Source organism: Mytilus edulis, chromosome 1, assembly GCF_963676685.1.
Source record: "Mytilus edulis chromosome 1, xbMytEdul2.2, whole genome shotgun sequence".
Taxonomy (NCBI): Eukaryota; Metazoa; Mollusca; class Bivalvia; order Mytilida; family Mytilidae; genus Mytilus; species Mytilus edulis.
Window position 1 is genome coordinate 110,874,027 of NC_092344.1, and position 15,469 is coordinate 110,889,495.

Sequence of the window (15,469 nt, forward strand, 5' to 3'; positions counted from 1 at the left end):
TGTACAATATTTCAAAATGTAAATTGCACTCCGTCTACGATAAAACAAATTTTACGGTGAATCAATTTAAAGAGATGGTAGCAACATCCTGTTTAATAAAGACACAAATATATAACTAGGGATTAATTTCTTGAACACCTTTTGTTGCTGATTGAGGCTAGCGTTTTGGAGTATTTACCCATTTCACAGACCAAAAAATATTTTTTACTTCAATAATACTAGCTAATAAACAAAGGTAAAAAAAAACTTTAAGGACATTAATTAACATGCAGAATCTTATACGTTAATGTGTCTCACATCCTATCTTTTACGGAAATATTCTATACAAAGCACACAATTGTCGTCATTCTACTCAATATCCAATTAAATAAAACCTTTAAACAAACTTCTTTATAAGAGACATAGTAACGATACTGTTGCCAGGTCATTAAAGATTGCATTTTTCACATGAAATTGATGTTTATTTACTCATATGGTATTTACAGGTCTTTGCATCAGAACTATATATATTTATAAACACATTTATTAGAAAGAACAAGCTGTTGACATGATACGAGTAATGTTCATATCGTATATTTAATGATTGTATGATACTAAACCCCTAACGAGAGGAATTGTGCTAGTAGTCCTTTGTTAAGTTATGTTGATCATTGTCATTTTGCCAGTTTCTTCTGTTACCTGTTCTAACATTGGACTCGGACGTCTTTTAAACTGAGTTTTACTTTGAGAATTGCCGTGTTTGTTTATTATTTATTAGGGAGATTTAGTTCGCACAAGACAAGATAAAAGCAACCCCCACCACACCACCAGCATTTTTGTGCCAATTCAAAATCAGGAGCTTCCGACCTTAGTTGCTCTTATCTTCCTTTATTTTTTTGTTTTTTTTGTGTTTTTTTTTTAAAATATTTCTAGTTCATTTATTCGTTTTGGAGGTTAGGGTGACGTTCATTTTCGTTAATTTAGTACACATTTTTGTTTAGGGCCCGATGAACAGTTATATCAACAGTTTAGTAATTACCTTTTCAATACATAACTCAAACTAATTTTGTTCTGACACACGTTTTGATAACGAGTAGTTCAACATTTACTAATTGCGTTTATAACACGAAATTTACAAGGTCGTAAGTTAAATAATTGAAGCTTATACAAAGATTCGAAAACAATGGCGGTCTCAAGAAGTTTTGTCAGTTCTTTACAAGACTACGCCTCTCAATTTTAAAGAGCAATCGTACATTCACCGGAAATTTTAAAGTGAAAATAATATACATTTTCCCTAAACTTAAAAGAATGGTTGTAAAATATTGAAGTACAATTTCATTCATCCTCCCAAATTTTCCATAGAATAATCTGGTGAACTTTGTATAAGTGAACATGGTTTGTAGGAATAATTGATATCACATACAGGGTCATTTTATATGTCTTTAGGAAAGATATTGTATAACAATATCTGAAATGTTTTCAATTCATGTATTCATTTAGTATATTGTGGCATACTCAAGTGTAGCTTTTATTTGTTTCAAATGTGCTGAGGGGATTACAGACTCATTGCATTTTATTTTAATAGACTTACCAAACGTTTCACTTAATACCACATCCTACACGATACCAGCTGGTAGTTCAGTGACCCTAGAATGCACGGTATCAAGTCAAAGTATAATAACATCAGTCTTCTGGACCAAGTATACAAATACCGATACTAGAATTACCTCCAGTACAGATACAAACAGGTACAGAGGAAGTACTCCAGACACACCATCTTTGACTATAGTTAGTGCTGTACTTGGTGATGCAGGACAATACAGATGTTCTGCTGTTAACAGCGATGGAACAGGACATAGTACTAGTAACATCACGCTTCATGTCACAGGTATTAAATTTAATTCAATGCATTTAATATAGAATAGAAATAATAACACTTTTTATAGTGAGTAAGAATATAACACAATGATGACTGCTGTACCTAACAATTTTGCTCATTATATCTGTTGTCGAATAAATTGAATTATGTGCTACTGCCATACAAGTGACAAGGTTTAGCAGCTTAAAAGCTGGTTTCAGCCACCATTTTCTACATAAGGAAATGCTTGTACAAAGTCAGGAATATGACAGTCGTTTTCCATTGGTTTGATTATTTTCTTTCTTGAAATTTCCTTGGAGGTCGTTATGTTTGTTATTTTACTTTTTTATACCATCTCAAATGTTTTTCTCTCTGTAAATGAACTCGTTTCAGGGATCAACAATCTAAAGAGGTCAGCGTTCACCTAATTTTCGAACGAAATCGTAATTTCAACTTTGAATAACTTTGATCAACAACATTTCAATATTTTAATTACGAAAAAACTTCAGGATGAAAGATGTTTGTTGTCATTGTTGAAGTTAAAATTAGGACAGAAAATCTGTTTGCAACTAAGAACGCGTAATACAAAGTGTACTCGTCACCTCCCCGTGTTCCAACCTTTCAGTTTTCATTGAAAACTGTATCACTTATTTCTCAACGAATATTTACATATTTTGATTTTATTTTCACATTTACAGCGCTGAAATAATACGCCATTGTTGTTGTTGGTATGTATGGTTCGTCCACTGTTTGGAGACCTGTAGTGAGGTGTATAGATAAATGGCACTTCATTAACATACTATTTACTGTCACGATTTACTTCAAATCTAAAAAAAGTAAACATATACACTAAAAGTGGGATGGTAATAACTGTGTTTCAAATACTCAATCAAAACATTTGTAAGTGTCCTGATTTCCAGTAACCAACATTTTGATTTTGTTTCTATAAAAGTGTAGTTCTCTGGCCATAAAATTTAGAATGAAAATGGGTACTGTGTCGAAGAGTGAACAACCCGGCCAAACAGCAGAAAACAGCCGAAGACCACTAATGAGTATTCAATACAGCGGGGGAAAAACGCAACCAGAGGCGTGCTTTAGCTGGCCCCTGAATACAAATATGTACTAGTTCAGTGATAATGGACAAAACTCCGAAATATATAAATGAACTAGAATTAAAAATAATACAAGACTAACAAAGGCCAGAGGCTCCTGTCTTGGGACGGTCGCAAAAATGCAAAGTTCTCTGGTGGTTAATGCGGGCATCAGCGATTATTAGAGTCCTACAGTAGATTGATCCAATGTAACATCCCATCTGATTAAAGTAAATGGTCTAATAGAGGGTTGATGATAATTTTGTAGGCTGCAGGTGACCATATTTGACCTTGTTTTTATTTCACTGCTCACAATAACGATGGTTCTACCATTTGGACACACTTATACAATTTGCCCCGATCCAAGTCACGGTTGATGATGGAATATTAACTTCGTCTCTTGAGGGTTGCTTTTTATATTTCATAAGAGTGTCTGCTAAATACAGATTTAACTGTATAATAAGGCAATAACTATGTGCTGTTCTTATAGAATTGTGTGGAGGAAACTTTACAGCAAAGGCAGGAACAGTTATTTTTCCCGCCATAGATAACAGAAAAGTCTGCTTTTATCAGATTTCTTTACAGACGAATTATATAGTATCAATTAGCTTTATCAATAGCAGAGGTTGGACAAATACTGGATACACAATAAAAGTATGTTAATCTTTATAAGAATAAAATATAAAAAACGAAGATAGGGTATGATTGCCAATGAGACACCTCTCCACATGAGACCAACATGACACAGAAATTAACAACTATAGGTTACCGTACGGCCTTCAATAATGCAAAGCCCATACCGCATAGTCAGCTATAATAGGCCCCGAAATGACAATGTAAAACAATTCAAACGAGAAAAATAACGCCCTAATTTATGTATAAAAAATGAACGAAAAACAAATATGTAACACATATACAAACGACAACCACTGTATAACAGGCTCCTGACTTCGGACAGGCACATACATTCAAAATGTGGCGGGTTTAAACATGTTAGCGGGATCGCAACCCTCCCCCTAACCTGGGTCAGTTGTATACAGTACAACATAAGAACGAATTATAAAAATCAGTTGAATAAGGCTTAACTCATCAGATGGATAAAAATACAAGTGGACGTGGACGGGTACTTGTACATCCCAACAACAAAAAGACACTAAGTACAGATATGAGAGTACTCGCAGTTGACTAACAGCTAGTTGAAAGCCTCTAACAACTAATAAAAAAAAATCTAAGACTAAATTTTGAGTCCGTACACATCCAACATCCAATGGATTTCGTGTAAAGACGTCATAAACAGTCAGTTAAAAACATGACTTTGTTTTTACAACAATCTACAAATTATTCTGGTAGTAAAGTAATGTTAAGTTAAATAAAAATCACATGACTTAGGTTCTGCCAGCCATGTAGTATAGACGGGTAAGGTCGTTTTATTATAAATGTGAATCGTAAAATAACAGTAATTCTTGTCACCAAGCAAAATTTCAAACGGAAAGTCCCTTAATAGCAAATGACAAAAACAATAGCTCAAACACATCAAACGAATGGATAATAACTGTCTTATTCCTGACTTGGTCAAATATTTTCGTATGCAGCCCAGTTCTAAAACCTTTGTCATTGCTCAACTGTATTATAAAAGAGGATGTGGTATGAATGTTAATGCAAAAACTTGTTCAAATGATGTGAACAAAAGTAACTCTAGAAAACCGTATGGCCGTCAACAATGAGAAAAATCCTTTCCAAATTGTTAGCTTTAACAGCTATAAAAGGCACCGACATGACAAAATGTAAAACAATGGAAATAAAAAAAACAACGACCTGATTATGGCTAAACAATGACCCAAAAAAAACCCCAAAAAACATATATGGCAGACATGAAACAACGGAAACCTTGGAATAGCAGGACTTTTGACATAATTTTTAACTGACACATAAAGAGTTAACCAGTTTTAACAACACAACTTCAGAATGAGATGTAAAAATCTGGGCTGAACTCAATTGGTATCGAACCCAAAATTCCAAACATTCATTAAAACAAAAGACATTAATTACTAAGTTAAGATTACTTGCAGTTCAAAGCTAATTCCAATTAGTAAGTAAATCGTGCTGTTGTTTTAATTTTTCAAAAACGAAATAAATGAAAGCACGGACAAAAGCGATATTCAAAGATATAACTGCGGTGTTACATTATGATGACTTTTATAATGTAATGCTGCGTGTCAAATAGCAAACGTCAATAGACCAACACGAAACACACAAAATGACATGCAGAGGTAAACATGAAAAAAAACCAACTAATCTAATGTGTAATAAAATTGAAAATGGAAATGGAGAATGTGCCAAAGAGACAACAACCCGACCATAGAAAAAAACAACAGCAGAAGGTCACCAACAGGTCTTCAATGTAGCGAGAAATTCCCGCACCCGGAGGCGTCCTTCAACTGGCCCCTAAACAAATATATACTAGTTCAGTGATAATGAACGCCATACTAATTTCCAAATTGTACACAAGAAACTAAAATTAAAAGTATATTAAATCGGATTTAATAAGAAGAAATATTAAAAAAAGAAAAAAAACCCACTCAACTCTGTTATCGTTCAAACATTGATTCAGTGGTTGTAAATAAACTCAACTAAGATACCAGAATTATAATGTTGTACACCAGACGAGCACTTCGTCTACAAATTTGCATGATAGAATGATTGGTAATTAATCCTTCCCTGTTCGCTATCATATCATGATATTTGCGGACGGAAGGATTGATGGTTTGGTGGGACAAGTTGATTAGTTTGTTGGAAACTTTTTTATTTTATTTTGGTAACTGTTTAGTATATGGTAGATGTTTTATCAAAATCTTCAAAAAGACATAACATGATCGGCTGTTATATTTCTTAAATATCTGTCAGTTTTTTATAAAAATTACATTTTAAATTTGAATTCTTTAACATCTCTGATGCTTTTTGTAAAATGATTACATGTATATGTTTGTAGATTTATGATGGTTCTAGTAGCAACGGTTCTTCAATAGCCACTATAATATTCTTGAGTAGCCCTTCTTATTATAACTCATCAAGTAACAACGTGTTTATTGAATATTCTCGATATGGCGGTGGATCAGACAGTATAGAGGCGTCATACCAAGGCATTATTAAAGGTATCAAAATCTTATATATAACAATTCTATATTTTTTTTTATAATTGAATTCCAATATATAGTAGTATCTTTAATCGATTATTATTTTAGATATATATGACCGTGGATCTTCAAATTTGAATATGTTGCAAAACATGATAGTACCAGCCATACTTGGAAAGAATTGGAATTTTTACCAAGAATTAAATTTACAACTATAGGTCATTGTACCTTATTTGTTTTGTTTTTTTTTCTGCAATTATTCCTGTATATGACGCACGAAGTTCCCAATAAGATTCTGTTTTGGAAGAAGGGATCCGAATTAAAAACACGTGAATAGTACCGATATTACGGGAAATTCCGTTCATACCAATTCTTTTTTAAAATGTTGCCGAAGAACGCTCTTAGAAAAATAGCAGAAGAAAATGTTTTGAAATAGAATACAGATAGAAATAGCCCCTCCTCCTCCAAAAAAAAACAACAAAAAAAGCACAGTATAGCACCAGACATGGAAAATGCTTTGTTGGAATGCAATGAAGATTGAAGATATTTGACGGAGAAACTTTCCCTATGTAACAGATGAAAAAAGTCGCCTTGAAGTTAATGGAGTTGTACAGCTTGCTAAAATTAAAGCCATCACAGTTATGGTTCAAGCTCAATCTACATAGGACATCAACTGTTATTTATTCCTTTCCGTTAATGAAATGCCAAGGCTCTTTCATCGTCACAACATCTGGTATTATAAATAAAATATATCTTGCCTCATGCATGCCTTCAGAAAATCTAAAGGACGTTAAAGAAAACCTGTCATGAGATGTAAGGTATCATAAAATGAGATCTATGTATGTTGGTGTTTACTTTTGTTGCAGTTCAGTGTTTCTGTTGTTCCGTTATTTTTCTCGTTTAGTTGGTGTGTTTCTCTTTGTTTTAGTTTGTAACCCGGATTTGTTTCGCTTAATTGATTTATAACTATTGAACAGCGGTATACAACTATTGTCTATATAATGAGACATAGTATTTCTATAAGGTTATGAGTCAAATCATGGTAACCAGGTGAAAGACATACTTACTAAACATAAAAATATATAATGTATAAAATGTTTAAAAAAAAATGGTAAAAGAAACCCATCAACTGATTGTAAACAGATTTTGATTTGTAGATACCTTTATTGTGTTTTGCCAGTATTTTGTAATTTGAAGCCGGAGTTTATGGAATCCAACAACAGTTCTTTAGAATTGACATCATCATGATGACTAATTATTTTAGAACAATAAATTTGTTACACTCCAGCTATTGTCGATATTTGGCATTTTGATGACAACCTCTATGTTACTTTTCTATTCAAATTGTTCTTTCATTCCTATGATGCAGACTCCACACGGGTGTCTTTAGAAAAGAATTTTTCATCAGCATATGGTCACAATTGTTTTCTGTTTTTTTTTATAGATATATGGTTGTTGCTTACAGGGAAACATTTCACGCAATGTTATTTGATTAATCACATACACTTTTGAAATCTGGTATCTGAAGATGGTAATCCTCGTTTGCCTTCTTGATTTCATATACTATTTTTTGGTTGCGTTAATTTGTGCCTGACAAACCATTATTTGTACAATATTATCTTACAGATTGGATTCTAGTTTGTTCAGGTTGACTGGTTTTTTGGCGAAATTTCGACCCTTCATTTTTTTCTATTTTGGTAATATCTTAATGTTCAGAGCATAATTTGTGTTCATAAGTAAACCGACCAAGTAAGTGTTTATTTCTGATTTGGCCTACTTTTAACGAAAAGAATCATTATAGATTTATTTATTTTGATAAATGTTACATAAGAAAAATATCACTTTTCTTGCAAGTATAGTAATTAGAAAAAATGTATATTCTCATTTTTGTTTCATTCAGCCTCGTCCTTAAATCGAGAAAAGCGAACAGCATCATATTCAAAATATGTCGGAGAACATGTAGCTTTAGCCTGCCCACTACAATTAGTCGGATTCAGAGTACAGAAAATACAGTGGACATTTGTAAACAACACAGGATATAGCATTGACCCAATTAAATTTTCCTTTTCCTTAATGAAATACCAAGGGGCTTCCATCTACACTCCGTCTCTCACTATAAAAAATTTAGATCTTAGCGATACTGGAATATACAGGTGTCGGGCCATAAATGCGACTACTAGTACAATTAGTTTATCTGTAAATCTGACAGTGAACACAGTGACACCTAGTTTACCTGTGGTTTCCACAGACAATACAGTAACAACTAGTTTACCTGTGATTCCCACAGACAATACAGTAACAACTAGTTTACTTGTGAGTCCCACAGACAATACAGTAACAACTAGTTTATCTGTGATTCCCACAGACAATACAGTGTCAACCAGATTACCTGTGGATCTCATAGTAACTACAGAAACGACAACTTTAACAGGTAAATGATATTTGATAACGATACTACTTCTTCAACTGCTATTTATACCTTTAGTACAACTGCTGATACTACTTCTACTGCTAATGCTGCTACTGATATATATATTACTACCACTTATAGAAATAATTTACTTTAATCGATATATGCAAGATATATATTTTTTAGATATATGTGTAAACACTGCATTGGTCCCGGGTTTTCAGGATTTTGTTATTAACTGCATCAATAATTCTTTATAGAATGCAAACATACAATTTAGTATTTACCCAAAATCAGATATTTTCGTATTTACCAAAAAGTATTCATTTAAGTATTTACACACATACATTTTAGTATTTACCCACAAACCCCTATTTTTTCCTAATGTTTGCTTCTTGAAAAAAGGGAGCTAAAAGGGAAAACGGTTGTATTTATTTCTCCATAGGTGACAATACTAACATTTTCTAATTTTATCACGTTTTAAAATAAAAAAAACCTGACATGCCCCACGTCATTTTACTATTTTATGAAAAATTAGAAGCCATTTCGAATAATTCTCAAAAAAATATTTCAATGTGTTTCAAAATTAATATTGTACACTTTGCATTAATTCATGAATAAAAAACATAATATATCATACCCTCGCATTCAATTTCAGCACTCTCCCTTCACCTGCCTTTGTCGCATGACAGACCAACATTAAGCCGGGATAATATACTAATACTTTCCCCTATAATAGTTTCCGCAAATTTACATTTTTCTAAAAAGATGGGAGAACATATGTAAAATGTTGTCACAATGGTGTTTAATCACTGTCAGTTTTAGTTTTGTGTTCTTTTAAGGGTATCACAAGCCCAGTAGTCAGAAAAAGTCTTTTTTTTTTTTTTTACTTTTTTGGATTCGAGCGTCACTGATAAGTCTTTTGTAGACGAAACGCGCGTCTGGCGTATATAAAAAATGTAGTCCTGTTATCTATGATGAATTTATTTACAACCACTGGGTCGATGCCACTGCTGGTGGAGATTTATTTCCCCGAGGGTATCACAAGCCCAGTAGTCAGAACTTTTTGTGCTGACATGAATTATCATTGATATTTTTATATTTATAAATTAACTGATTACAAAATTTTGATTTTTTTGAAATACTAAGGCTTTTCTACCTCAGGCATAGATTACCTTAGCTTTATTTGGCAACACTTTTAGGAATTTTGGATCTCAATGCTCTTCAACTTCGTACTTTATTTGGCTTTTTTTTTAAACTTTTTTGGATTCGAGCGTCACTGATGAGTCTTTTGTAGACGAAACGCGCGACTGGCGTATATATAAAATTTAGTCCTGGTATCTATGATGAGTTTATTTATTAACAGCGTCAAGTGCAATAGAAATGCACAGAGACTACTTCTTTCACCATCCTTTCTCCTTTTTCAGTTCCTTGAAAAATGATCAATAGACCTGAATCAAACTTGTTATATTATTTTGCAGGACATAAAGTTATGCACCTGCCATTCTTATATTTGAACGCTAAGAAATGATGCAGAAATGAATGCATAATGAAAACAATCAGAAGATCAATAGAAATAGAAAGCTATCGGAAATGTGTAGCAAGAAAATGTAAAAGTAGACAGCCAAAGTAATATCTCTTACAGGACACAACGTCAGGGGGAAATCGGCACAAGCAGACTCCAGGATTCATATGGAACAAAAATATTTGAAAAAGGTCAAAATAATAAGGAATATGAAGGGAATTAAAACAAATGATTAAAAAAAGACCAAATCATTTTGACACAAAATTGCAAGGTCTCTATAGAGAAAAGCGACGACTGAATTAGGAGAGGAAATATGCAAAAAGAGAGGGTTTTGGAAAACTCAAATATTATGCTTAAAGAAAAATAGAAAACAGACAATACTTGCAAGAACCCATAGAGAATAAATTAAGACGATGTGTAATAGAAATGTGATTATGAAAATGATCAAAACAACATCTTGAGAGAAAATACTTTAGTGAAAAGACAAAAAAAAAAGTCGGATAATGATTTAGAGATATTCAGACCTATTCGTCGAAAACAAACTGACAATGTCATGGCATAAAAACCGAAGTAGACGAATAACAATCTTCAAAACACATCATATAAAACTAAAGACAGAGCAAAGCGATTCTCATAAAACAAACCGAAGGTGCGCTAAGGTGCTCCGAAAGGGTATGCTAATCCTGCTCTACATGTGGGATCTGCTTAACCTTTCAGAGCACCCGAGAACACCCCCCGTTTTTGTTGGGGCTCGTGTTGCTTAGTCTTAAGTTTGTTTATGTTGTTTCTCTGTATTATTAGTTGTCTGTTTGTCTTTTTATTTTTAGCCATGGCTTTGTCAGTTTATTATTCGATTTATGAGTTTGACTGTCCCTCTGGTATCTTTCATCCCTCTTTTTTCAACAAAGTACATATTCGGAAATGATTATAGAATATAGCTGATAACCTCTGTGCACAGAAAGTGCATATCAGGCACAATTAATGGTGATCTAGTATGAAACTGCATGACATTTTGAAATTACTCGATGAAGAATAAGTTTCCACTACACAGGTAAACCATAGAAATGTGAATAGCTAAATACAAACTGAGAATTTACTTGTTGCGAGTTATGTCATTATAAATTATAACATGAATTGAAAATGGCAAGATGAACGGCTATAAAACGTCAAGTGGCAAATCAAATGCACATTTAAGATGAACCTTGTCACTACGATATGATTTGAACCTGCTTTGTACTAGAGAAAAACCCAGAGCCTGTTTTAATTTGCTACTTCAGGAGGTAATACCGAGCCAACATGTATTTGCTCTTGCATTGCAATGCTGCGTCCTCGGGGCAGAACTGCAAAAACAATTTCAAAGAGGTTTGACCCGGCTGGGAACAGAATGCACGAGCATCTATGCATGTGAGACGAACTGACTATGACAACCCGGTGATACAGGGGGAAAATAGTATTGATGACTACGTTCAGAATATCATATTGACAGCTATATTTATTTGGAAAAAGAAGAGAAATTAAATAAAATTTGTTGAAATCCAGTAAAGAATATGTAGATTTAAGATAACGACAAAAGATCATGATTCAGCGAAGAGTATACGCCTTTGAGAGAGACGAAACAATTTTGGAAGATTTTGATTTAGTAAGGAAATACTGCTGAGATGAGGCAGAGCTAATGGTAATGATTTGTAAACCAGGTAAAGGAAATATTGATTAGGTATTCCTAAATATTCGAAATCAAGAAAGACTCTCATATTGAAGACAAAGATAATGCAGCAACCTACTATTAAATTCTATTTATAGACTACAGCACGAGCAGAGAAATTATCTTATGATACAGCAGGTACAAATCTTAAGGACGAACTGACGAGAAATAGGATACCAATCAATATTAATTATGTGTTCGAACTGAATAAGAAGCAGAAAAAAAAACGTTGTTTAGATATTTTTAATTGTAATACTGGTAAATCAAATGAACAGTTCTTCATTGTCTTGTCTATAAGGACTTTTCTACAAAAAACATTATCAAAGACAGTATAAAACACTTGGGTTAGTGTTAATAGAGTGAAATCTTGCAAAGTTACACCCTTCTTTTTTCCGTACCATAGTTTTACATTTTAAAGACCTCAAAAGATGCTTCGAAGTTTAAATTAATGAATGTCTCTAATGTTTACGGACACAACAAGATATATGCATCTTATATTTATCGATGTCTACTCTGCAATGACCTGTAACTGAAATGTGATATTTCTATGTTTTACGAATTTTTGCTAGAGATTTATTGTACAATTTTTTTTCACACTTTTCATTGCATTATTAAAAAAAAAAGAAAAAGAAAAAGCATTATTGCGTGGCCTTTCCGTCTAGTTTTGCGATTAGAAATTTAGAATTTGTTAGAATTGTTATGGGATTTTTTTATATCTTTTTCTTATCTCCTTAAACATTATTATCTAATTTATCATAGTAGAGCAATATGTATATTTATACATTATTTGAGTTACATCTGTGACCAATCCTGTATTCTCGTTTTTAAAAATAATAAAGATATTAGAAAATAGTCATACTTAGTGATAGTTATAATTACTGAATCATCATCTGTCTAGTAGTCAATTAGTAGAATATTGTGTTTCATATTAAATACAATTGACCATTATATAAATATGTAGAATTAGTCGTAGTCCACAATGCGTCTTATCATAACAAAACAAACAAACAACACTATAAAGTTTAGCTGGTGGTTATTTCTCGATTGCACTGATTTTGTCTTTGAAAGCTTAAATTTCCTCATACAAGGATAACTTTGGATGGATTCTGCTATTATTTTAGAAAGATCTGCATATGCTTCGGTACTCGTCCATCTTGGCTTTCAAATATTTGGCTTTGAGCGTTTCTGAACAAAATGCATAAAGAAAAGCGATTTGGATGCATGAAATGTATGCGTTTAAGATTTCTCGAGTTTCTTTTAAAACATTTGAGATTAAATGTTATTTGTACATGTACATATATGGCAAAAATAGCAAGGGTTCTGTCAGTAAGGAAAATTAAAATAAAAAAGGAAATATAAAATACCGACTCAAAGGGATTCAAATTGGAAAGTCCATTATTTAATGGCAAAATTAAAAGCTCAAACATATCAAATGAATTAAAAACAATTTTCATATTCCTGACTTGGTACAGGCATTTCCTAATGTAGAAAAAAGTGGATTAAACCAGGTTTTATAGCTAGCAAAACCTCTCAATCTTATGACAGAAAGATAAAATTTTATTCTATTGAAAACAAATAAATCAAATTTTGAACAGAACACAAAACACACTTTTTCGTTAAAATTTATCCATATCTTTCATTATTTCTATATGTTAGCACGTATTTTACCCAAATATAACATCAAGAATTAAAAAAAAATGCTTTATGGGCATGTTTTGCAGAAAAATATGAACTCGAAAACGATTTGTTAACCTTTTAAATTCCAATATAACCGAATGTGTAAGGAAATAGCACATTAATAGAAACAGAAAAACAGAGATTTTATATTGGTTCAATCGCATTTTGAATATATTATTGCATTTACGATTTATAGACGGGTAAATGATGGTTTTTCATAGCTTCACAACTCATGCAATGCAGATTCATAAAACTTACATGTATTATTGATCTTGTTTGTATCTCATTGCATTTATCTTAAGTCTATTGCAATGCTACATGTTTGTGTGACATTGTCGTATTTAGAAATATAATATTCATATGTATATACATTACTTATATTATTTATCTTTTATAAGTATGCGTTTGTGTTTGCGTATTATGCTAGTAATAACAATTCACTAGATTGACTAATTCTGGGCTCGGTTTTGTAACAATTAAATTTGCAAATGATGTGCTGGCGTATTTTATGAGTAAAAAAAAAATATGAATAAGCCTACAAAATCTTCAATCGTTTAAATATAATAAAATAATAAAATAAATGCATACTACTAGGTAATTAAGATTGACGTCAATTTCACTTAATTGAGGCAGTTTTTTTAAGACAGAAAACGCTTGTCGAATTTTATTTGTCATTCGACATGACTTAAAATCAGCTTTACATATGTGACATGTAATAATAATAAATAAAATATTTGACGGTTTGAATTTTGAATTCATCATTAAGTTAGAGATATAGGCTTTTTGAATGTTTATCTTTATATTTTATCGATGACAACGCCTGACGAATAAAGTGAATATAAAATAATAGATTAATATTAAAAATTTTGTTCCAGCAAAGCCTCCAGTGGTGTCAACAGATAAAACGTTAGTTAACGTTATATATGGACACTCAGCAAAGCTCTCTTGTATAGTCTCTTCAAATTCGCCAATACAATCGGTCACGTGGGAAAAAGAAGTTGGTTCTACAGTGGAGAAATTACAGATACACAGAAATGAGGGAAAATATCAGGGTGGAAACGTTACAAATCCTTCACTTACTATCCTCAATGTTGATGGGAACGATAGCGGAAATTATACCTGTACTGCCAGTAATAGTGTAGGAAATGGAAGCGCTGATACTATTCGGATCGTTGTTATTGGTATGCCAATCGGTTTATAATTTTTTATACTTATATCTGCAATATGATTTATGTTAATTTACTTTGAATATTTCTCTGATTTTCAGGAAATGAAAACTTTAACACATCCATGCTATTGTGAATGTATTTTAACATGGCATTATCATTTTAATAAATGGTCCAAATCTCAATTTGACTCTAAGTGCTCTTTAACGATGATTGGAAGGACTTTGTCAGTCAGTTTGCAGGTCAATGTTTTTACATATATTCGGACTTATACCCCATTAACCATATATAACAGAAAACGTGTATAGTTTTGAGCTAAAACTGATACAATGCCATATAGCTATGGAATTATTTCAAAATCTAAGTGGTTTCAGGGGCGTTTGCATAAAAAATCATATCTCAGAAACAAAACATAAGTTTATTTCATTTATAGTATGTTCATCATTAAAACAGAATTAATCTTTTAATCTATTTGACATGTTCATTTTCGTTGGTTAATGATTTGGATTGGTTATTCTTGTTTTACAATTACGACCATATTAAATATGTGAGAACATGGAATAGTTTGGCATTAAAACAAAATTGAGAAGGACTCAGACTCTAATGTTGCTTTAATATGGTTGAGTATTTATTTTAGTCCATATACGGGAAGTATGATCTACTTTTGAATTCATTGTCCTTGTAGACAGACGCCGAGGAATTCAATAGAAGGTTCAGGTTAACATTATAACATTATCTGGTTATAAATGTCTGGTATCATAAAATGTGATGTATGTACTTTAACGGAGATAAGAGTCCGACTAACTTATTGTCTGATTGATTAAATTGGTAGATTCATCATCAGTTGGACAAATATAGAATGCAAAGAAGGAGATTGATATTTAGTATAATTAATGTTTTATACAGTTGATGCATCCGAAACGCTAT

General features: G+C 32.2%; 1 protein-coding gene across 6 annotated transcripts in view; it reads left to right on the top strand.

The window, feature by feature from the left end:
* The window catches only part of LOC139518114 (uncharacterized), a 91,291-nt gene that overhangs the window by 12,108 nt on the left and 63,714 nt on the right, over positions 1 to 15,469 (top strand). For 3 of the 6 annotated variants that reach the window (XM_071309787.1, XM_071309795.1, XM_071309805.1), the window contains exons 4-8: positions 1,565 to 1,867; positions 3,419 to 3,582; positions 5,918 to 6,080; positions 7,963 to 8,493; positions 14,252 to 14,557. In XM_071309787.1, coding sequence (XP_071165888.1) covers positions 1,565 to 1,867; positions 3,419 to 3,582; positions 5,918 to 6,080; positions 7,963 to 8,493; positions 14,252 to 14,557 — 1,467 coding nt within the window. The remainder of the gene's footprint in view (positions 1 to 1,564; positions 1,868 to 3,418; positions 3,583 to 5,917; positions 6,081 to 7,962; positions 8,494 to 14,251; positions 14,558 to 15,469) is intronic. The other 3 variants (XM_071309813.1, XM_071309822.1, XM_071309830.1) reach the window with 1 other exon arrangement.